At 50.1% G+C, this 21,288-nt stretch overlaps 1 protein-coding gene and 1 long non-coding RNA gene across 5 annotated transcripts in view; one reads left to right on the top strand and one right to left on the bottom strand.

Annotated features, from left to right (window-relative positions):
• Positions 1–21,288, top strand: part of CABP1 (calcium binding protein 1) — a 59,273-nt gene that overhangs the window by 27,767 nt on the left and 10,218 nt on the right. Inside the window, exons 1-2 of one of the 4 annotated variants that reach the window (XM_084995601.1) lie at positions 6,987–7,725; positions 20,965–21,141. In XM_084995601.1, the coding sequence (XP_084851727.1) occupies positions 7,078–7,725; positions 20,965–21,141 (825 nt within the window). In that variant the 5' untranslated portion in view covers positions 6,987–7,077. Of the gene's footprint in view, positions 1–6,986; positions 7,726–16,152; positions 16,327–20,964; positions 21,142–21,288 lie in introns of those variants that run through there. The other 3 variants (XM_001928684.7, XM_084995600.1, XM_021072519.2) reach the window with 3 other exon arrangements.
• On the bottom strand, positions 14,366–20,020 carry LOC146396604 (uncharacterized). The gene is made up of 2 exons (XR_014826983.1): positions 19,928–20,020; positions 14,366–15,226 (listed from the first exon to the last, which is right to left on the bottom strand). It is a non-coding gene; the product is annotated as an uncharacterized LOC146396604 (long non-coding RNA).

Here is a 21,288-nt window from a genome sequence, read left to right on the forward strand (position 1 = left end):
ATCTTGCCTATGTATCTAATCTAAAAGCCAGGAAATGGCAGCTTCCAGGGAATGACAGCTTCCAGGGAAGGCTCCTTGGGCATCCTGTGGCCGATATAGTTCAACAGATACTTAGGACCAAGAATCAGCTGACATGCATTGGTTTTGGAAACACTGAAATGCTTCGATATCAATTGATTGTTTTATCCTTGTGCTCCCGAGTACCTGCCATCCTGCTAATCTGTACGTCTGTTGAGAGGCTCTTATTTTAGGTCATTTCATGAGTAGCTCTACCTTTCTAGGCAGCAATATAAGTCTCCCGTGCTACCTTGTTTCCAACCGTGTCGTACCGGGAGGTCTGCTTGGTGGAGGGCTAGGCACTTCTCCAAATGCCACAGATGTAACCGCCCCACTCACAGACTGCACTGTTGGCTGATCTGAGTTTGGATGGAACCTCCAGGCAATTAAAGCATAGAACCCTCCTGCCTGTGGCAAAAACACGCCTGGTCCTTAAAGGTCACATGGACCTTTAGACTGGCTGGTCAGTCAGGAGAATCCAGGTTATATATACAGAAACGATCTGCCTGAAGGGGGAAAACAAACCAAATTACTTAGCATCTTCTTTCAATTTGCTTTCTCCCATTGCATCCAGGTATAGGAGACTAATTTCTAGAAAAACAATTCATGTTTTGCTTCTTTCAATCTGTTACTCGTTCACTAAATGTTAGGTGAGCACCTACTCTGCTATTATGTGTCAGTCACCTTGCTTGGTGCTGGGTACCCAGCAGCGAATAAAAACTTGTCTCTGCTTTCATGGAACATAGACTCTAGTGGGGGAGACAGATAATAAAGGAGGCCACTGTGGTTGGAATGTCCTTGCATCATCTGAACATGGGTTGCATTTCAGCTAGTGGAAAGTGTATGGATATAATGGTGACTTCTGGTGTGTTGTATACGGATTACATGTATCTATGCTGCCAGAGTACGGGCATATGGCATTTGTATTAAAGGAGTGATACCTGGCAGGCGGCAGGGTGGGGTGGGGTGGTGGTATGTGTGTGCAGTGATCACTTCCTGTATCCAGTCAGGATCTCAGAGAGGCCAAGAACTGCTTTGGATCAGGGAAAGAAAGGGAGGAATATTCTGAATGAGAATGATGGTGATATGTTCTAATATTTGGAGATCAGATATGCTATTCTTTAAAAAAATCTTTTTTTTTTATTAAAGTATAGTTGATTTACAATGTTGTGCAGATAAGCTGTTCTTCAGAGAAGATGGTCATTTCTGAGCAGTCATCTGTAGGGTTAGCATCTTCCTCATGTGTGCTTTTCCTCTCCTTTGCCCTTGAAACCAGAGAACAAATACAGAACCTGCTGACTAGGAGGAGGGGTACAAACTGCACCAGCAAAACCATGGATAGCTAATGGCCTACATAGGATTTAGTTTGTGACAACCTTGGCCTCACTCTGAGGCCTCTTACCAACTGAATTCAGTCGCCACTATTTTGAAAATCATAATTGACATCCCTAAGACAGTCCAGTAATTGGTTCTACTTGTCAGTATTATTTTTGCTCTATCTGTCCCGCTTGTTTGATTTTTCTTTGTATTGAGCTATCATTTCTACACAGCAGGATGTCCATTCTCAAAAGTACAGTTCAGCTTTGACATGCATATATATTCTTATAACCCACATTTCTTTTCATTTTATTTTAAAAATCTCAAAATCCTCTTAAGTGATGAACATTTTGGTCCAAAGGCAGATTTCTGAAAAGGAATCCCCTATTCAGTCCACTGACTCTCCCCTCCCCCTACTCCCTTAAAAAAAAAAAAATCCTGTCCAATCCTTTCCCGAGTTCCCCAATCACCACAGAGGACTTAAAGCCTTAAGAACATTTTGTAATCCCAGCTTTCGGAAACCTAACAGAGAGATTTTGTCATCTGAAAACAAGGGAGAGATTAAGTATGGAATTTGATTCTGACAACAGCAGAAAGGAACCAGCTAGACAAGAAACGTCACGGAGAATTAATTCAAGCACTGCTGTCCAAATGCTCCCAAACCTTTGTTGTGACTCTGAACGTGACCTACAGTTCTGGTCAGGACAGCACAGTTTTTCAAGGAGTTTGCTACAGGGACATGACGTCATCAGACTGGGATATTTTAAATGGGAGATCCGTGTACATTTTAAGAATTTTGCCCTTAACCCTGCCTTACTCCTCTGAATGGATGGATGCTTGTAGAAATGAGACACAAAGACAGCTAAACACACTGTTCTCTCTAGACTGATGTTGTGGTCCCAGACCGATCTTTTCTACTTAACTGCCCTTGAATGCCAAGGTGTCTTTCCAGCTCCAGAACTGCCTTTCTTTTGCCTAACTTTCACCAAGGGTTATGCAGTCAAATAATATAACAACATGCAATTATTTAATAATTGCAGTTTACAGGCAAGGGAGAGGCTTTATGTCAAAATGCTTTTAAAGCTATAAAAGTATGGCGAATCCAAAGAAACTATTTAAAAGATTATTTCTATGTGGCAGGACCCTTTGCAGTAACTATACTCCCATTATATCACCAATCAGAGAGGTAAGCCACTCTCATTTTCCACATCTAGAACTTTCCATGTTTTAATGGTGACCTTTCTGAAATACCTCATGAACCTGACCCAGCCTCTATGTTTAGTCCTTATTACTTCCCCATCAGACTTAATCCATAAAGAAAGGCATGATCCCTTTATTCACTGCTCTGTTCCCAAAGCCAAGTGCATGGTGGGCACTCACGTATGTTTATTAGATGAATGAACCTCATTTTCCTGGTTGGTCCTGCCTTCAGTGTCCTTTTAGTCCACTCCATAATGCATCAGCCTTATCTTCAAAAACACAGTTCTGCTTATGTCCTGTATATACTCATAAACCTTCAAGAACTCACTGTCATCTATAGCAAAGGACAGACTTCTGAATATCACATTCTAGAGCCTTCACATTGCTGTGAGCTGTGGTGTAGGTCGCAGACATGGCTTGGATCTGGCATTGCTATGGCTCTGGAGTAGCCCGGCAGCTGTAGCTCTGATTAGAGCCCTAACCTGGGAACCTCCATATGCTGCAGGTGCAGTCCTAAAAAGACAAACAACAACAATAACAAACATTCTAGAGCCTTCACAGTCTGGTTCCAACCACCTTTCCAGGCCTGACTTCCAGCTCTTATCCCCGCCCCCTTTATTCCTTATTCACCTGATGGAATTTCACTTCTTCAAAATGGTCACCTTCTCTGATGCCTTCTACAACTCCCTTAAGGGTTCTGGTTTGGTGCTCCCATAGAACCTAGTTTGTCCTTCCCTTATTGCATATTTCCTCTTCTCTCTCTCTCTCTTTTTTTTTTTTTGCCAATTCCTTGAGAGCAGGAACAAGTCTTACCATGATTCTTTACACATCTCCCAAATCTGCCAACCCATGTCCACCTCCCCCACCACCAAGGCTGTCCAAGCTACCAGCCTCTCACCCATCCCATGAGATAGCATCTAACCATCACCATGTTGTCACACCATCCATCAGTGGACTTGCTGCAAAGTCACCAATGCTCCTTGAACAATGTAAAAACCGTATGTCTCTCCTCCATCACAAACCTGCTAGTGATGTCCCTTGATGCTTAGAAAAAACTCAAAGTCCTGGACACGCTGGCCTTCCTTCCTTCTCCAATTTCATCCCTACCACTCTCCCCCTTGCTCCCCCAGCCCCACTTGAATCTCCTCCTCTGTGAATGTGCCAAGCCATTTCATCCTCGGGACTTTCTCCCCTTTTTTTAGGGCTGCACCCGCGGCATATGGAAGTTTCCAGGCTAGGGGTTGAATTGGAGCTGCAGCTGCCGGCCTAAATCACAGCCACAGCAACACCAGATCTGAGCTGCGTCCTCGACCTACACCCTCACGGCAATGCCAGATCATTAACCCACTGAGCAGGGCCAGGGATCGAACCTGAATCCTCATGGATCCTAGTTGGGTTTGTTTCTGCTGAGCCACAACGGGAATTTCCTCTCCTCGGGACTTTTGAACTGTCTCCCCTCTGCCAGAAAAGTGCTTCTCCTGGATATATGCCTGGCTTGCTTTATTACTTCACTGTGATCTCTGCTCAGACAGCCCCTCCTCAGAAAGGCCCTCCCTAATCACTGCCTGAGATAACACCCTCCACAGTGCCCTCTTCTCCTACCTGCTTTACATCTTTGCATGGCACTCAATGCCACCACTTGGTCACCATCAATTATCTGTGCATCTATAATTGTCATCTGTTGCTGGGAATACAGACTTTATTTTGTTCACTTTCGTGTCTCTGCTACCTAACACAATGCCTGGCAAACAACAGGTCCTCAAGTATTTGTGGAATAAATGGATGAATTCTTGTAGCCAAATACCTAACACAGTGCCTTGTTCTAGAAGTATTTGTTAAGCGAATGACCAGGAGTCCCTGTTGTGGCTCAGCGGGTTAGGAACCTGACTAGTATCCATGAGGACACAGGTTTAATCCCTGGCCTCGCTCAGTAAAGGATCCCACATTGCTGTGAGCTGCAGTTTAGGTTGCAGACGCAGCTTGGATCCCGTGTTGCTATGGCTGTGGCATAGGCCGACAGCTGCAGCTCCGATTTGACCCCCAGCCTAGGTGCAGCACTAAAAAAATAAATAAAATAAGTGAACGACAGATTAATGAATTTTACAAATGAAAATGAAATGAAATCTTGGTATATATCAGGGTTAGCCAGGATCTGAGTGCAAGGGTTTGATCCATTTGCTCCATGAACATAATCTTGATCTGTTTTATTTACTCTAAGATCATAGGTAATGTAACCAAGTTCTTCACTTTTTCGGAAACTAGTCGCCGACAGAGGTCTTGCTAAAGAATATTTAGGGAATTTCAGGAAGCTCACCAAGAGTGGTACGGCAGGGATTTAAAATACTATTCAGGGAGTTCCTGTTGTGGCTCAGTGGTTAACGAATCCGACTAGGAACCATGAGGTTGCGGGTTCAATCCCTGTCCTCACTCAGGGGGTTAAGGATCTGGCGTTGCCATGAGCTGTGGTATAGGTCGCAAACGCAGCTTGGATCTGGTATTGCTGTAGCTCTGGTGTAGGCCAGCAGCTGTAGCTCCGATTAGACCCCTAGCCTGGGAACCTCCATATGCCGTGTGTGTCGCCCTAGAAAAAGACAAAAAAAAAAAAAAAAAAAAATAGCGTTAAAATGCCATTGTGGCTCAGCAGATTAAGAACCTGACTAGTATCTGTGAGGATGTGGGTTCGATCCCTGGCTTCAATCAGTGGGTTAAGGATCCGGCATTGCTATGAGCTACGATGTAGGTCATGGATGTAGCTTGGATCTGGTGTTACTGTGGCTGTGGTGTAGGCCAGCAGCTGCAGCTTTGATTCGACCTCTAGCCTGGGGTGTGGCCCTACAAAAAGACCAAAAAAACAATACTAATAAAAAATAAAATAAAATAAATTAAATACCCTTTGGCCCACTGCTTTCATCAGCTCCTGAGAGATGTAGATAAAGTATTTTATCTCCTGTGATTTATCCAGAATGTACATCTGTTGTTAATCCTACCCAGCACTGATTATTCTGAGGGCTGGAACAGGTAAGATGTCGATTGACCTGGCTCCCTTTATGCCTTCCTATCTGAGTGGATGTGGCAATGAGGCTTCAGGGCCACTGCACTGCCTGCCTCAATATTTGTGCTTTAGGAACCCGAGTGGCTTTAATATGGTAATTCAGCCCTTTAAAGTAGGTGTGCTGGGAAACAGTTTGCTGGAGAACAAAAGAAACTTTCCTTGTTCACTTTGGCCTCTGAGCAGCTGTTTTCCCCGTGCATCCTGTTTTCCTTAATTTTTTGCATATGAAATTCTATGTCTTCATAGGAAGACAGTGCAGAGGTGAACCCTTGGCAGGAGGGATGTGTAGTATATGGGCAATCTGTCCATCTGTCCTTCTATTGAGGTTAAGCAGTGGCTAGACTTGCCCTTTTCTCATGCATGGATGGCATTAAGGCCAGAGACCAGAACCGGGAGAGCCTGGGAGGTTCACACTGCACCCCTTCAAATCTCAAGTATCCCACTACCAAACAGGAGTGGTGAATGGAGCCTCATAAGGTGCAGAGGGAAGGTGATTAGCTTAACTGCACGAGCACCCTGTTGAGAACACTGGGCTAGGCCTCTTACCTGAAGGTAGTTGTAATTATCATCTGCATTTTAAAGAAGAGGAAAACAAGGTTCAGAGAGGCTGATGACACTTGCCCAAGTTACACAGATGGTAAGTGGCAGAGCTAGGTTTTGAGATTCAAACCGGGCTTGCGTGGCTTCCTGGCTGCCTACCAAGAGCAAGGATTTCTCTAACATCTAGAAGGGCAAGAAGGTGAGAGGGAGGATAAGAGCTGGAGGGGCAGCAAGTGAGTCCCACCTGACACTTGATCATCACCAGACCCTGCGACAGACGTCCAGGTTGCAACAAATGCCACCTGGCTTCTCTTCTGTTCTGACAACTGAAAATTCTTTGGCTCTTTACCAGGGTCATCCTGCTCCTGCTCCAGGGTACTGGGAGTGGGAGAAGCCCCCACGGAGTGGGGCCTTTCCTTCCAGCAGTGTCCTTCCATACCATTCTGGCCCCAGGGTTTGTTGTGGTGGTGTCATACCTAGCTTGTGGTACATCCTCCTTGGGTCTCGAGTTTACTTCACCTCACTCGTCATCATTTCCAAAGTTGTACCTCCTGGGCAGTGCACCCCGCCAGCATTTCTGGAGGTTGCGGCGATTCTGGGTCATTTGGGAAAATCCGGGCGCGTTAAGGGGCACCGCCAGCGCCGTCAAGGTCTGAGTGTCTTTGGGGCCCTTCGCCAAACCCCTTCCCTAGCGCTCCCGGCTCCTCACCGCAGCTCCCTCTCCGCCGCCAGGGGCCTCCCGGAAGCGGAGCTCCTCGAGCGCGGGGCGGGGCAAGGGGCGGGGCGCAGCGGTACCTGGGCCGCCAGGGAGCCGGGGGTGGGCTCTTCGGGGACAGCCGGCGGCCCCCACAGATCCGCACCGCCAGCCGCCGGGGAGCTCGGGGCTCCGGGCGTAGAGGCTGCGCTGTCACATGGGCGGTGGCGACGGGGCCGCATTTAAGCGGCCGGGGGACGGCGCCCGCCTCCAGCGCGTCCTCGGGCTTGGCTCCCGCCGGGCGCCCCACTCTCTGCCCGCCGGGGGCCCGGCGCCGCGCCGCACCGCGCCGCCCCCGCCGGGCCATGCGAGCGCGGGCCCCGCCGCGATGAGCTCCCACATCGCCAAAAGCGAGTCCAAGACGTCGCTGCTGAAGGCGGCGGCAGCGAGCGGGGGCAGCCGGGCTCCCCGCCACGGCCCTGCCAGGGAGCCACTGCTGCCCAGCCGCCGGCTGCCCGGCCCTTGCCCAGGCACGCCGATACCGTCAGGGGACCCCAGTTCGCGGAGGCCCCTGTGCCGGCCAGCGCCGCGAGAGGAGGGCGCTCGGGGCAGCCGGCGCGGGCTCCCCCAGGCGCACTGCAGGCCCCGGGAGGCGCCGCCGGCCGCGGCATCCCGACCTTCGCCGCCGTCGCCGCTGCCGCCGGCCCGCGGGCGGGATGGGGAGGAACGGGGTCTGTCCCCGGCTCTCGGCCTCCGAGGCTCGCTGCGAGCCCCGGGTCGCGGGGACTCAGCTCCAGCTGCCGCGTCCGAGGCAGACCCGTTCCTCCACCAGCTGCGCCCCATGCTCAGCTCCGCCTTCGGCCAGGTAAGGGCTGCGCCTCCCGCCCACTCCCTGGAGAAGCGCTCGGGACCCTGCCGCAGCTGCGCTCACAGCCCTCCTCCCGCTTCCCAAGGCCCCCCAGGGTCACGCTCCTCTAGTCCTCCCGTAGCCGAGAGCACTGGCCTGCGCGCCTCCTCCCCCGTGCCTGATTCAGCACCCTGTGCGCTGTCCACGCTCCGGGCCTCTTCTGGACGAGACACCAACGCCTAGCCTCCCTCCACCTGCCGGAATGGGCCGGTCTGGAAGGGAGCAACCTCCACAAACTGCCTGGAAATTTGCAGAGGTCAAGGGGAGCTCCGAGCAGGGGGCTCCAAACCTTCTCCTCTGGCCTCTGGCCAGGACAGCCAGTGAGCGACCCAAGAGAGCAAATGGGTTTGGAATCTGGGGGTCAAGAGTGGGGAGCTCGAGATACACAGCCTTGCCTGGGCATGAGGGACCCTAGCCATTGCCTGTGGTGGTCCGAAAGACCTGGGAAAGTTAGGAGAGCTAAAAATGTGAGAAAAGAGAAGTGTCTGGGTAGGCATGGACAGAGCTGTGGTCCAAACTGGAACTTTGGGGTGTTTTAAAGAGGTTGAGGCTCTACAGATTCCATTAGGATGGCAGTGGGCAGTTGTCGAGTTGGGGGATGTGGAATAACACCCAGAGACCCCTAGCCTGAGTTGTGTGCATTCTAGGTCAGAAAAGTCATTAAGGGGTCACCAGTGGCTCATTTTGTTTCCTTTCTTTCAAGAGTCCCAGGCAGCTGGGCATCTGCCCTTTAAAAATAACCCCGTGGCCATATTCCAGGTCTACAGTTTGGGGGTGTGCTGCTGGGAAGAGAGGCTCTGCAGAAAGGAACCTGTGAACTCCTGAGCAAAGCCAGGATTTCCTCTAGTTTTGAGCCCATAATTAAGTCAAACTCGTTTGGCACAGCATGGAGACAGTTCTGCAGCAGCCAGGGAGAGGGGTAATGCAGAGGTCTGATCAGAGTGTTTGCATGGTGTGCGGAAGGCGGGGAGGCTGTGCGTTTCTGTGCTAGGAGGTAGTGTAAAGAAGCCCTTTCAAGCTCCTGGCTTGCCGTGCTGGATCAGAACTCCAAGGAGGCCGTGTGTGTTCAGCTTCAGAGCTGCACATTCCTTTTCAAAATACTACTCCACAGTGGCTGAGGCCCGTGGAGGTCTGACATGAAGGCAGCTGCACGTAAACTCTGGTTGCACGGGGCTGCCACGGCGGTGTGATAGGGCAGCCGAGTGGCTTTGTTCCTGCCAGGAGCCCTTGTTAGCTGGAAACAGTTCTCTAGAGTAGAGATTTGGACGCAGAGCCGTGAGAGTTAGTGCAGCGATGTGTTGAGAGAGTTCCCTGCAGTGGCTTATAGGTGAGTGAGGGGGTGTCAGGTGTTAGAGCAGGAGTGGTCTGGGTTGCAAAAGGGATACCGTGTTATTGGGTCAGTGACAACTGTTCATCCATTTATCAAGTATTTTTGGATCGCCTCCTTCGCCTAGGCATTTGCTGGGCACTACGGAGACGGAAGTGAACCAGACAGCTGGGGTTCTGGCTGTTTTGGAGCTTATAGTCTAGCAGTTTGGAAGGGTAGGCCATTGGTCCAGAATCACACACATTCTGGTTACTTAGTTTGCTGGTGATTGGACTGTGTTCCGGAAAAAGAGCCTTTTCTTTACAGTCATGCAGAATTTGCCTGCATGGGCCTCTTGTGAGCTCTGATCATTTCAGCTCACGTGCTTTTCTTCCTCCTTCTACTTTCTCAGTCACAAAATGCAGGCTGTTTGTTCTCCAGCCCAACGTTCTGAAATGCCACCAGGGTCACCTGAGTCAGGAAGAGCTGGAAGGTCCCATCAAATATTTACTACCTCCCTCTGGAAGCTCTTTTCTCTAGGGCTGCAGACTTTCTCTTTAAAGCACAGCACAGCTCATTTGGGCTTCCTGCTGATGGCTCCAAGGCATCTATTCAAACAACAGTGACAACAATAAAACCCAGCCTGGGACTTTTGTGGCAGAGTCTCCAGTCTCCTGCAAGAATGAATCTTTCCATCCCTTCATTTGCATTGAGATTTCTGTCCTTGGAGACAGGGTCAGAACCAAGAGAAGGGAAATGAGGTTCCGAATATAGAAACTTTCAGATAGGATCTGCTTCAGGCAAAATATAGCCCTGGGGAAGTATATTTTTTGCATCTCCCAAGTTCCATTTTTTTTTTTAACCTTTGGTGAATCGCTTAACCTCAGTAAGCCTGTATTTTTTTATTTGCAAAATAGGGATAATCGTAGTATCTCAGTGGGTTTGGGGGGGAGTCATGTACAGAACGTGGCTCAGGGTGTGGCCCAGAGCAAGGAACTATGGACATTAGTTATTATTACTGTTGTAGTTATTGTTGATTACCTACCAAGGGCTGTGTCAGAACGTCTTTCCATTTGTAATAGAATCAGGCAGGACCAGCGGCCAAGGTGACATGAAGGTACCATGATAGACTCCTTCATTAGGGGGAACAGGAATTAGGATTCTTCCAGTGACCTCACAGAGCATCCTTACTGCCTGCAGGGAGATGGCATGGTTTTGAGGTTAAGGCAAGGAATGGTGGCTTGGGAGATAGTAGAGCTGCAGGTTCCAGGCCCAGCAATGTCCCTTCCTATTGCTGTGACCTTGGGCCTGTTATTTTCTCTCTCTGGTCTGGGTTTCTTCATCTGGAAATGAGATTGACAAAAAGCTACCTTGCAGAGCTCTTATGAGGGTTACGCAAGATTAAGGATGTCAAATGGCCTGGCTGAGAGTGGGTGCTGGAAAAGGGTGCAGGCATCATTAATGTTATTATTATTATTAATAGGGTAATTGTCAGAATGAGGGCCTGCATAAGGTAGTGTGAAAACTCTGAGCCAAGTGAAGAAGGCTATTAAAGGAAGGAGCTGGGAGTTCCCATTGTGGCTCAGTGGTTAACGAACTGACTAGCATCCATGAGGACTCGGGTTCAATCCCTGGCCTCACTCAGTGGATTAAGGATCTGGCACTGCCATGAGCTGTGGTGTAGGTTGCAGATGCGGCTCAGATCTGACATTGCTGTGCCTGTGGCATAAGCTGGTGGTTACAGCTCCAATTGGACTTCTAGCCTGGGAACCTCCATATACTGCAGGTGAGGCCCTAAAAAGAAAAAAAAGGGAATTCCCGTCCTGGCTCAGAGGTTAATGAATCCAGCTAGGAACTATGAGGTTTCAGGTTCGATCCCTGGCCTCACTCACTGGGTTAAAGGATCTGGCATTGCCGTGAGCTATGGTGTAGGTTGCAGATACAGCTTGAATCTGGTGTTGCTGTGCCTGTGGCATAAGCCAGTGGCTACAGCTCTGATTGGACTCAGCCTGGGAACCTCCATTTGCTGCAGGTGAGGCCCTAAAAAGACCAAAAAAAAAAAAAAAAAAAGAAGGAGCTGAATGACAAGAACAGTCTTTCTGGGAGTTCTCATTATGGCTCAGCATGTTAAGAGCTCAACATGGTGTCCACGAAGATGCGGGTTTGATCCCTGGCCTTGCTCGGTGAGTTAAGAATCTCATGTTGCCACAAGCTGCAGTATAGGTAGCAGATGTGGCTTGGATCTAGTGTTGCTGTGGCTGTGGTGTAGGCTGGCAACTGCAGCTCTGATTCAACCCCTAGCATGGGAACTTCCTTATGCCTTGGATACAATCCTAAAAAGCAAAAAAGCAAAAACAAAAAAACAGTCTTTTTGTTCCTTACCCTAAGTTTGGGAAACAACACCTTTTGTAGAGCAGACAAATATGAATAAAAACCCATAACTTTATCCACCCTTCCCATTTCTCTAACTATAGAGACAGCTCTTCTGATCCAAGTAGGCTAGCCCAGTTCCCAAACTGCTTTGCATGTAATAGGATTGAGGTACATGATATGCGAATGAATGAATGGATGATACTTCCAGCCTCTGGACTTCAGAGATTTCTTAGTTCCTAGAGTTAAGAAGAGAGAGAGAGAGAGACAGACAGACACCATGATGTTTGGGTCCTAATGGATTAAAGTGCACTAGGCCGGTGTGCTGAGGATGAGGGCTTTGGTGATATTAGTCACCCCTGCCAGGTCATAATCGTTCCCTACTGCTCTCTGAGAGGGTCGGGGCCTGGGGGAGGGGAAGAGGAGGTCAGTTTGTGGTCTGCATCAATCATAGATGATAGGAGTGACTTGGTGTCAGTTGGTAGGTTTTGCAGAAACCTGTCTAGAGCCCAGTAAACAATGGAAAAAGTAACTTTTCATAATCTTATCTTCATAGCAACCTGTGAAAGTTAACATCATCTCCCTGCATTTTAGAGATGAGGAAAGAGGCTCAAGAGAGGGGAAGTGGCTTGTCCAAGGGTCACAGAGTAAGTAAAGGGCAGGATGGCAATGTGGTGTGTCTCTCTCCAAGCAAACTGCCAGTGCCACACCGTGCGGGCCAGTGGAAAGTCACAGAGGCATGTTTCCAGATTGGTCAGAAGCATCCACAAAGCACCTGTCAGGTTGTGACCTAGCTTTCCCTGAATGTCTTCACACCAGGCTGCCATCCACATTCAAATGCTTGGACTGATCAGGGCCCAAAGCCAGCCTCCCCCTAATCAGGAATAATCAGCAATGGGTTTATCCTTCTCATCCTTCTGATCCTATTATTCCATTCCAGAATGCTGAGTGTGGCTTTGGGAGGCCCGGGGCTGCTGCTGCCACGGTGCATAGGGATGAGGAGGTGGGGCTGTGCCCGGGTACTTTGCTGCTTAGGGAAGCCCCCACCATTCACCCCTTGGTAAAATTTTTCAGAAGGTCAAGCCGTCTGCCTCCTCAAGATACGTAGTTACTCCCGTCACCCAGAACCACCACCACCCAATTTAAAACAGCTCAAGCAGGAGTTCTCATCGTGGCTCAGTGGTTAACAAATCCAACTAGGAACCATGAAGTTGAGGGTTCGATCCCTGGCCTCGCTCAGTAGGTTAAGGAGCCATCATTGCTATGAGCTGTGCTGTAGGTCGCAGACGTGGCTTGGATCTGGCATTGTTGTGGCTGTGGTGTAGGCTGTCAGCAACAACTCCAATTAGACCCCTAGCCTGGGAACCTCCGTATGCCGTGGGTGCAGCCCTAGAAAAGATTAAAAAAAAAAAAAAGATAAAATAGCTTAAGCAAGCCCTGGGTTTGAATCCTGAATCCCTTGCTGCCATTAAGCCTCAAGCACCCTCTCAAGCACCCTCTCCACTAAAGGAGGATGGGATTTTTTTCAAAGTACATGACTTTTCCATAGGGACCTGGTTTTGCTGTCTCCTGCCTCCAGTTTCCAAGGACAGAAGCGTATCCCAAGGTCAGCAAACACGTGCTGTGCTTGGGGCTGGCCTGCAGGGGGCAGGAGTCACCAAGTCTGACCCTAGTGGGTGCCCTGCTATGTGAATGGAGGCCCCACCCAGCTCTTTAAGACAAATGCCTGGCAGGGGAAGGGGCATTGGCTATGTGCCTGGCATCATGGCAATCCCTTTGTATGCATTATCTTGATAGCTCCTCACAAGAGTCCTATGAGGGAAGGGCTATTAGAGTACCCATTTTATAAATAAAGAAACTAAGGCTCGGAGTTCTCTTGTGGTACAGCAGGTTAAGGACCCAGTGTCATCACTGCTGTGACTTGGGTCACTGCTGAGGCATGGCTTCGATCCCTGGCCCTGGAACTACTGCATGCCATGGGCGTGGCCAAAGAAAGAAAGAAAGAAACTGAGGCTCAGAAAGCTAAAGTCGGAGTTCTTGTCGTGGCTCAGTGGTTAACGAATCCGACTAGGAACCATGAGATTGCGGGTTTAATCCCTGGCCTGGATTCAGTGGATTAAGAATCCATCATTGCTATGAGCTGTGGTGTAGGTCGCAGACGCGGCTCAGATCCTGCGTTGCTGTGGCTGTGGTGTAGGCCGGCAGCTACAGCTCCGATTCGACCCCTAGCCTGGGAACCTCCATATGTCACGGGAGCGGCCCTGGAAAAGGCAAAAAGAAAAAAAAAAAAAAAAAAAGAGAAAGCTAAAGTCCTCAAGTTTACATAGTTGGTAGGCAGCAGGGCAAGATTTGAACCGAAGTCTGTCTGACTCTGCATGCCAAGCTCTTCACCTCTATATCAGTGGTTCTCCACACTGGCTGCAGGTTAGAATTACCTGGAGTATAAACAACACTCACGTCTGGGGCTCACCTATACCTATTCCTTCAGCATCTTTGGGGAAGGACCCCAAAGATTCTAGTCTGCAGCTAGCACTGAGAACCCCTGTTTTACACTATGCTGCCTTTTCATGTTCCCACCCACTTAGTTCATATGAATTGGCTTTGTACCTGGAGTCTAAGTTCTCTCCCCTCCAGGGTCCATGAGGAGCCCTCACTTTTCCAAGGAGTCTGCAGATGGTTGGTGTTCTAGATTTTGCCTACCAGTCATTCCTGCCCCGCACCCCTCCCAAATGAGTCAGATCCCTCTGTCTCACATTCTCGAGGTTTTGTGTTTCCCCTTCAGAGGATTACCTGAACCATAATTAAGTATGCTGGTAGCTCTTTGATATCTCCTGCCAACCTGCTAGAATGTAAGCTTCCTAAAAGCAGGGACCATGTTTAACTTGTACCCACAATTTCCCTGGCACATGGGACAAATGATACTTCCTTCTTTTTTTTTTTTTATTATTTTCCCACTGTACAGCAAGGGGGTCAGGTCATCCTTAGATGTATACATTGCGATACTTCCTTCTTTCATCATAATAATTCCTTATGGAGTAGCTGTTATGTGCCATGCACGTTCCCCACAGACACCTTATAACCACGCTGGGGAACTGAGCTCTGGCATGTGAGAACTCAGAAGCTAGGGGGGCCAGGACTCAACCCAAGGCTTCCAGATCCTTCTCATTTATCAGAGTCCATGGCTCTTCCTATGATCCTGCCTTGATGCTGTTTCCGAGGAGCAGGTCGTTGAAGAAGGCTTTTCTGTTGGCTCTTCCCATACCAGATCCCCGGCAGCGGCAGTGTCTTCACCTGCTTTCCTGTCCTTTGGGTGTCGCCCGTCCCCTCCAGGCTTCTCCTTCTGTACTCAGGGGGTTGCCCCACCTCCATCTTCCCCTCCAGAGATTTGGCCAAAACCAGATTGTTGCACAGCTTCCCTGATTAAACCATTCCATTGTCATCAGCAGCACGATTGTCAAGGGACCTCCTTCCCCAGGTCCTGGGAGCAAGCCTATGGCACCTTCTGGCCAGCATCCCCACCCATCTTCCCTAACAAGAGCTCTGACCAGCTGCCCAGAGCTGGACCCAAAAATCTCTGCGAGAGGAGCCTCTCTGGACTGAAACTCATGGTGCATGTAAACGTTTCCTGAGAAGAGCTCAGCTTCCCAGCCTATCTCTGGTGCCCCCTGCTGGGAAAAGTTGCAGGGAAACAGGGACATTTCCTCTCCTGGGTCATCTGGCTCCGGCCGTGAGTCTAGAAGGTGACATCTGAGGCTGGTGATGACTTCACAACAAAGCTGGAACCTGGAGGAATGAGGACCCGCCAGTTACCCAAAAAGTTTCATTCTGGGACCTTGAAAACCGCTTTGCAAGGGGCGGCCTCTTGGCTCTGCGCCTCAAGGAAGCCCATGAAAAATCCTCTCTCAGGAGGATCAGGTGGGGGATTAGGAGAAGGTTCATAGTACCCCCCACCCCCCAACCCCCGCTCTTGCCTGCTGTGCCAGCACTGCCTCCATCAGGACCCCCTTGGGTCAGAGAGACTGTACCGGCCAAGGGAGCGGAAGGAGCTGCCATTGGCTCAGCTGTGCTTCCAGCCCTGGAGCCTCATCCCAATCAGTGAGGAGGCAAGTGTGAAAAATGGAGCGTGATGGGGAGTCGTCACAAGATCTTCTAGGGCCTCAACTGGAGCTGCCTGCTCTCAATCCAGCTGCGATTGCCAGCGGGCGACTAAGATGCGTGTTTGTCCTCAGGTGCCCGAGTGTGTGTGTGTACGTACGCATAAGGTTGGGAGCTGGGAGGCAACCTGGCTTTGGGGGCCCAAACTAGCCTGCTTCCCCTTCTGGGTCTGCTGGCCTAATTCCCAGCTGCAGCTGCCGTTTCTGGGCTCCCCTCCCTGAGGCAATCTCCCCGCAGATTTGACAGCGGGAGAGGAGGGGCCGAGGGAAGGGGAATGAACCGGGAAGGGGACTCAGCTCTAATCTGATGTAGATGATCCGGCAGCCTTCTCCAGCTTAGCTGCCCTCTGCCATCAGCTCTCTGGGCGATGATTTTCTCTGTGCCTGCACTCTCCCCTCCTGCCTTCATCTCCTTAAGAAAGTGTCCAGAAAGTTAAACCCACACACACAAACACACACACACACAATCCACCAAAAAAAAAAAAAAAAAAAATCAGGGAGCAGGAGCAGGCAGACGAGTAAGAGAGCACGCGCACAAGCGAGAGGGCTCAGCGCGGTCTTGGAGGAAGAGCGGCGCAGGCAGAGGGAGGCTGGGGTTCGCGGTGACCAGGACTAAGGTCTCTTAGCCCTCAGGAGCCTCCTTCATGGACCCGGGGATCCTGAGAGGGGCTGCCTCAGCTTAGGATGGGCAACTGTGTGAAGTCTCCACTGAGAAATCTCTCAAGGAAGGTATGTTTCTGGAGTTCCCAAGACCTGGGGCGGGGTGGGGGGGCGTGGGCATCTGAAGCTTGCAACCCTTTCCGTGGGTTCTGTCTAGAGCCGCTTCCCTGTTCCTACCTCCAGATTCCCTCCCATCACCGTTTTCTCTGTCCTAGACTCTGAGGTGAAGTTGGAACTTAGAACTGCATGGGGTGGGTGGGGGCTGGGTTTGGGAATTTGCACAAGCTTTAGGAACGAAACTGTGTAGTTCCTGGGCTGTCAAATGAAAAGCACGGATACTTAAGATGTGAGTGGACCGACCCTCTAAGAGCTGGCAGGATCAGAGAGGGTTGAGCTGGGCTTGACCCTGCTGCTGCTAAGATTCCTTCTTAGCAGGGTGGGGGGGGGGGCTCACTGAGGGTCTCTGACCTTCTCTGGTGGGCTCTGAGCTTTTAGAATTGTGGGTTTTGAGGTAGATCCCAATGCTACTGACAGGAAGCAAGCTGGATGTCCCCTTCTACCCTTCATAAATCTTAGGTCAGAGATTCTCGACTAGGATCAGATTGGTTTGGGGCCCCAGGGTTGTTTCCATTGAGAAATAGAACATATGGCAAAGCTGTCTGTAAGTTGCTTTCTGTAATGGAAGTATTGCTTATACACCAGGATAATATCCTTCTGCAAGAATCCCTTTTAGAAAGCAAATATTCACCTCCAAAGCATCTTTCCTGCAAGCCTAGGTTTACATCTGTAGGGTCTTGCTTTAAATGGGCTATGCCTATGTTTCTAGCCCTCTGTCGTCAGGGCATAGAGGAAACTCATAGATACAACTTAAAGGAGGAAGGAATCTTAGGGAGCTTTTCCTCCATTCTTTTACTTTCCAAACAAAGAAATTGATTGTCACTCAGGTTAAGTGACTTACCCAAGGTCTCAAGTATCTCCTCTACCCCCAACCCCATCCTATCTCCTCTGTTAGATGGCCCCCCAATTAGGACATTTCAGGCTTTTCTGCTCATCGTCTTCCTCATTTAGCTAAGCTGCTCACATCAAATTCCTTTTAATCTTCGCTGTTCCTTGGATCCTTCCGAGGGTTGACTGTTTCTTCTGTGCACCCACCCCATATCATCTGTCATCTTAAGGGAGAGTCTTTTGCATCAGAATTGGCCTCCACACTGTTGCAGAGAAGCAGAAGCAGATCTGAAATAGCCTAGAGGACCACAGGGCAGAAGTCCTTTCCCTTGGTTCTGTCCAGAGCTTAAAGAGGTGAGTTTAAGAACAGGAATTGTCCTTCGGTCTCACCCAACCCGTCTGCCCTTACACAGCAGAGCACCTAGGAGTCAGACTCTTGAGGTATCCTCTTTCTACCCTTGTGAACTTGGATAAGTTCTTTGATTCCTCTGGGTCTCAGTTCCCTCGTCCATCAAGTAGAAATACTACTGTCTACTTCCTAAGGTGATTGTGATGGCTAAAGAAGGTTCTGTGAACAGTGCCTGGAATAGAGCGCTCAATAAAATGTTAGCTAGTATCATGATCATCACTATCATAATTTTTCCACCCTGGCTCTTCTGAGAAGGGGGAATGGATGAAAAAAAAAAAGGAAATAGGTTTGGGGTCCATGGACTAAGGCAAAGGATCCTAAAACGTGTTGCATTCAATCTCATGTTTTTGATGATAGTAATCATTGCTTTTTCCTGAATATCGACAATACATCCAACATCTGTTATTGCTTTTGCTCTTTTCCACCAAGTAGTCAAGTAGTTCTCTTGGCTATTTTATAGAGGAAGGAGCTGGACTCAGAGATAAGAGCGTTCCTAAGATCCCACAGTTGACTGGAAGCAAAGCTGAGATGTAAAGCCCGGTCTGTGTGAATCTGAAACTGGTATTTTGTTCTTATTTTTGCCTCCGTGAGAGGCTGCCTCTCTCTTTTTCCTGCCGGCAGAGATGTTATTCATAGATTCCTGAATCTGACCTTATGGGTCATCTTAGTCCCTTTTCCCACTCACTGGGGCAGTGCCCTCTCCCACCTCACCATGTACTTCCTCACTCAACTTCTCCTTGAATACCTTCAATGAGAGGGAGCACCCTCTTGGCCAGCTGGTGTTGTCAGAAAGCTGTTAGATCATGAGGCTTGCTGGCCCCTCCTGTTGCCCTGCCACACTCAGGAGATATCCCTTCAGTGCCAGGAAACATTGTGAGCCCATGAGCTTCTGCCCACTTGGCTTCCTACGTGGTGTCCGGAAATTGGTGACGGAAAGAGGTGGCCTCCTCCAGGCTCTGAGCAGGGCAGGACCAGGCTGTCAGGTCCCATCATTGGCCAGGGAAGAACGGCAGCCTCCCAGGGCAACTTGGTGCCAGGCAGGGTTAAGATCAAGAGAGGCAATGGAAATTTCCCAGCCATCACTCGTTCCTCCTTCGTGGGAGCAAAATTTTCTCTGTCCTTCTCACTTCAAATATTCTCCCACTTCCTCTGCAGCCAGAAGTAAATGCCTTCTGGCACCCAGCATCTCTTAAGTTGCTGCATCATCATCATCATCATTATCATCATCATCATCACCATGGTAACTCTCAGCTCTTACCATGCTCTAGGTACTATGCAATAGCTCATTTACCTCTCACAGAAACCTTGAGCAGCCCTGATTATCCCCATTGTACAGAGAAGGAAACCAGAGCCCAGAGAGGTGACGTGACCTGCCTAAGGTCATATAGCCAGCAAGCAGCAGAGCCAGAAATTGTCGCCTGTTTGAGTCGAAAGCCAGTTATACGCAAGTTCCTCTCGGAGTTCTGGACCACCTGCTGCCTCCTCCTCCTGGGTGTGCGCATCCGAGCCAAATGAATGAGAGAAACAAAAAGGCTGATTCTTTATAAACATCTCCTGAGATTGTTTCCTGGGCTGAAGCCACTTTTGACTCCTGGGCTCCCTCTGAGCCACCTTCCCAGATGGGAAGGTCTCTCTGGTTCTGCCTTTGCTCTTGCCAGGTCCTCGAAGCTTGCATCAGCGTGGCTGAGACTCTGAACCTCTTTTGGTCATCAAACCAGAATGGACCCCTGGTCGTGTCTGCCACCCCTCAGGTTCTAAGATTACTAAGCGTGACCCCTATTGCACTCACCAAACTTGGGCTGGACTGAGTTGCTGTTTGCCCTTTGAGGAATCAGAATATTGCTCCTGGAAGTTCCCTGGTGGTCTAGTGGTTAGGATTTGGTGCTTGCACCGCTGTGGGCCAGGTTCGATCCCTAGTCTGGGGACTGACATTCCACATCAAATTGCTGCATGCTGCAGCCAAAACCCACCCCTCCACAAAACAAAACAAAAAAAAAAATTTGTTTCTTCCTCTCGAGGCCTCGAAGTAGCTTAGGAAGTTGGAAGGAAGTCTTAGGAAGTGGGGGAGAAGGAGCATGAGAGGATAAGGTGAGGCGGGGAAGACAGGATACCCCTTAGGTCCCAGGAACTTCTCCTGGGTGCAAAGGACGAACCCAGCAGGAAGAAGGTTGCAGCAGAATGACAGGTAGGGGATGCAGCTCTGGGGTTCTTGGTCAAAGACAGCCCTCTAAGTTTCCACCGCTTTCTCTTTCTTGCAAAGTTTCGGCTCCAAATCCCCATGCTGAGAGGGGGCATCCAAGCTCAGAGCTGACTAACCTGGAGTCCAGGGGGATGCTAGGCATCCTGGCAGGGGAGGAGCCTGTGGTAGAATAGAATGTTGTGTCTGGACGCTGCTCTTGTCCTAAGGGGACTGTCTGTGGGCAGTGCTGACTTTTTATAGCTGCATGGGAACCATTAGGGAGCAGGATGGGCTGGCCGAGGCCTGGGAGCATGGCTATATTCGGTAAGCAGAGAGGGGCCCTGCCTCAGCCTCTAGAGGTCCTGCAGGCTGGGCCGGGCAGGGAGCCAGGGAAGGCGGGAGGGACGAGGAGAATCGCTGGGGGTCAATAGTATCTGGTTGAGAAGCCACACACTGAGTGGAATCTGAGCCACAGATATGCTTTGTTTAGCCTACCCAGTGCTTTACATCGAAAAGTCTGGCAATACTGAGCTGGAGTTACGTAGGTAATGCTGTCCCTTTGGAGGGGACACACAGCATCCATTTTGCCCCAGGCTCTACCTCTCACACCTGCCTACTTCTTTTCTGTTCTATGGCACCTGTGTCTGCAACCTCCGGTCTCGCAGACTACCTGAGGCTGCTCTCCGTAGCCAGCTCTGATGGTCCTCACCACCTTCCAGTGGGTCAGAAGTCAGTTGTGGAGCTAAGCCCTGGGGAATGCACTGGGACATTGGGAACATCTTGGGAAGAACATTATTCCCTGAATGAGCAGAAGCCTCCCTCTGCCTGCTTCTCTCTCTGAGCTTCTGCGTGCAAATGAGTGTGTATGTCCGTGCCCATGTCTGGTGTGTGTGTGTGTTTGTGTGTGTGTGCCCGCACGTGTGCCACAGCAGGTATCACAGCCAGCTCTCCCTCGAGCATCTGTTTCGGTCAAGGACTGGGGACTCTATATGTTGGACCAGTTTGACACCTGCTTCTGAACATCCTGAAGGCTCTCCGCTGTTGGCCTCTCAAAGGTCTTCTCTTGAGCAGGACCCCTTCTAGGACCAGGAGCCAGGCTGGAGCCAGGAGGACCTAGTAGCACAAAGAGGTGACACCCTGCCTCTCTTTTGTATGTGCTTGGTGCTGGCTGAAGATGCGCCAGGAGGAGACCAGCTACACGGTGGTGCAGACAAGTGAGGAGGGGCTGGCGGCCAGCGGTGAACTCCCGGGACCACTCCTGATGCTGGCCCAGAACTGCGCTGTCATGCACAACCTGCTGGGCCCCGCTTGCATTTTCCTGCGTAAGGGCTTCGCGGAGAACAGGCAGCCTGTACGTAAGTTGGCCCCTGAGAAGCTGCGCTCGACTTGGCTTCCCAGGGCATGAGAAGGTGCTGGAAAGAAGAGGGGCCTCTGCATATAGTGGTGGGTCCCCCAACAGTCACACATCAAACCCTCACTTCGTAAATCTGACCCCCAA

Source organism: Sus scrofa, chromosome 14 (assembly GCF_054392235.1).
Source record: "Sus scrofa isolate SSC_HxYL_T2T_F1_AM1 chromosome 14, Sscrofa_HxYL_maternal_Yorkshire_Landrace_v2.0, whole genome shotgun sequence".
Taxonomy (NCBI): Eukaryota; Metazoa; Chordata; class Mammalia; order Artiodactyla; family Suidae; genus Sus; species Sus scrofa.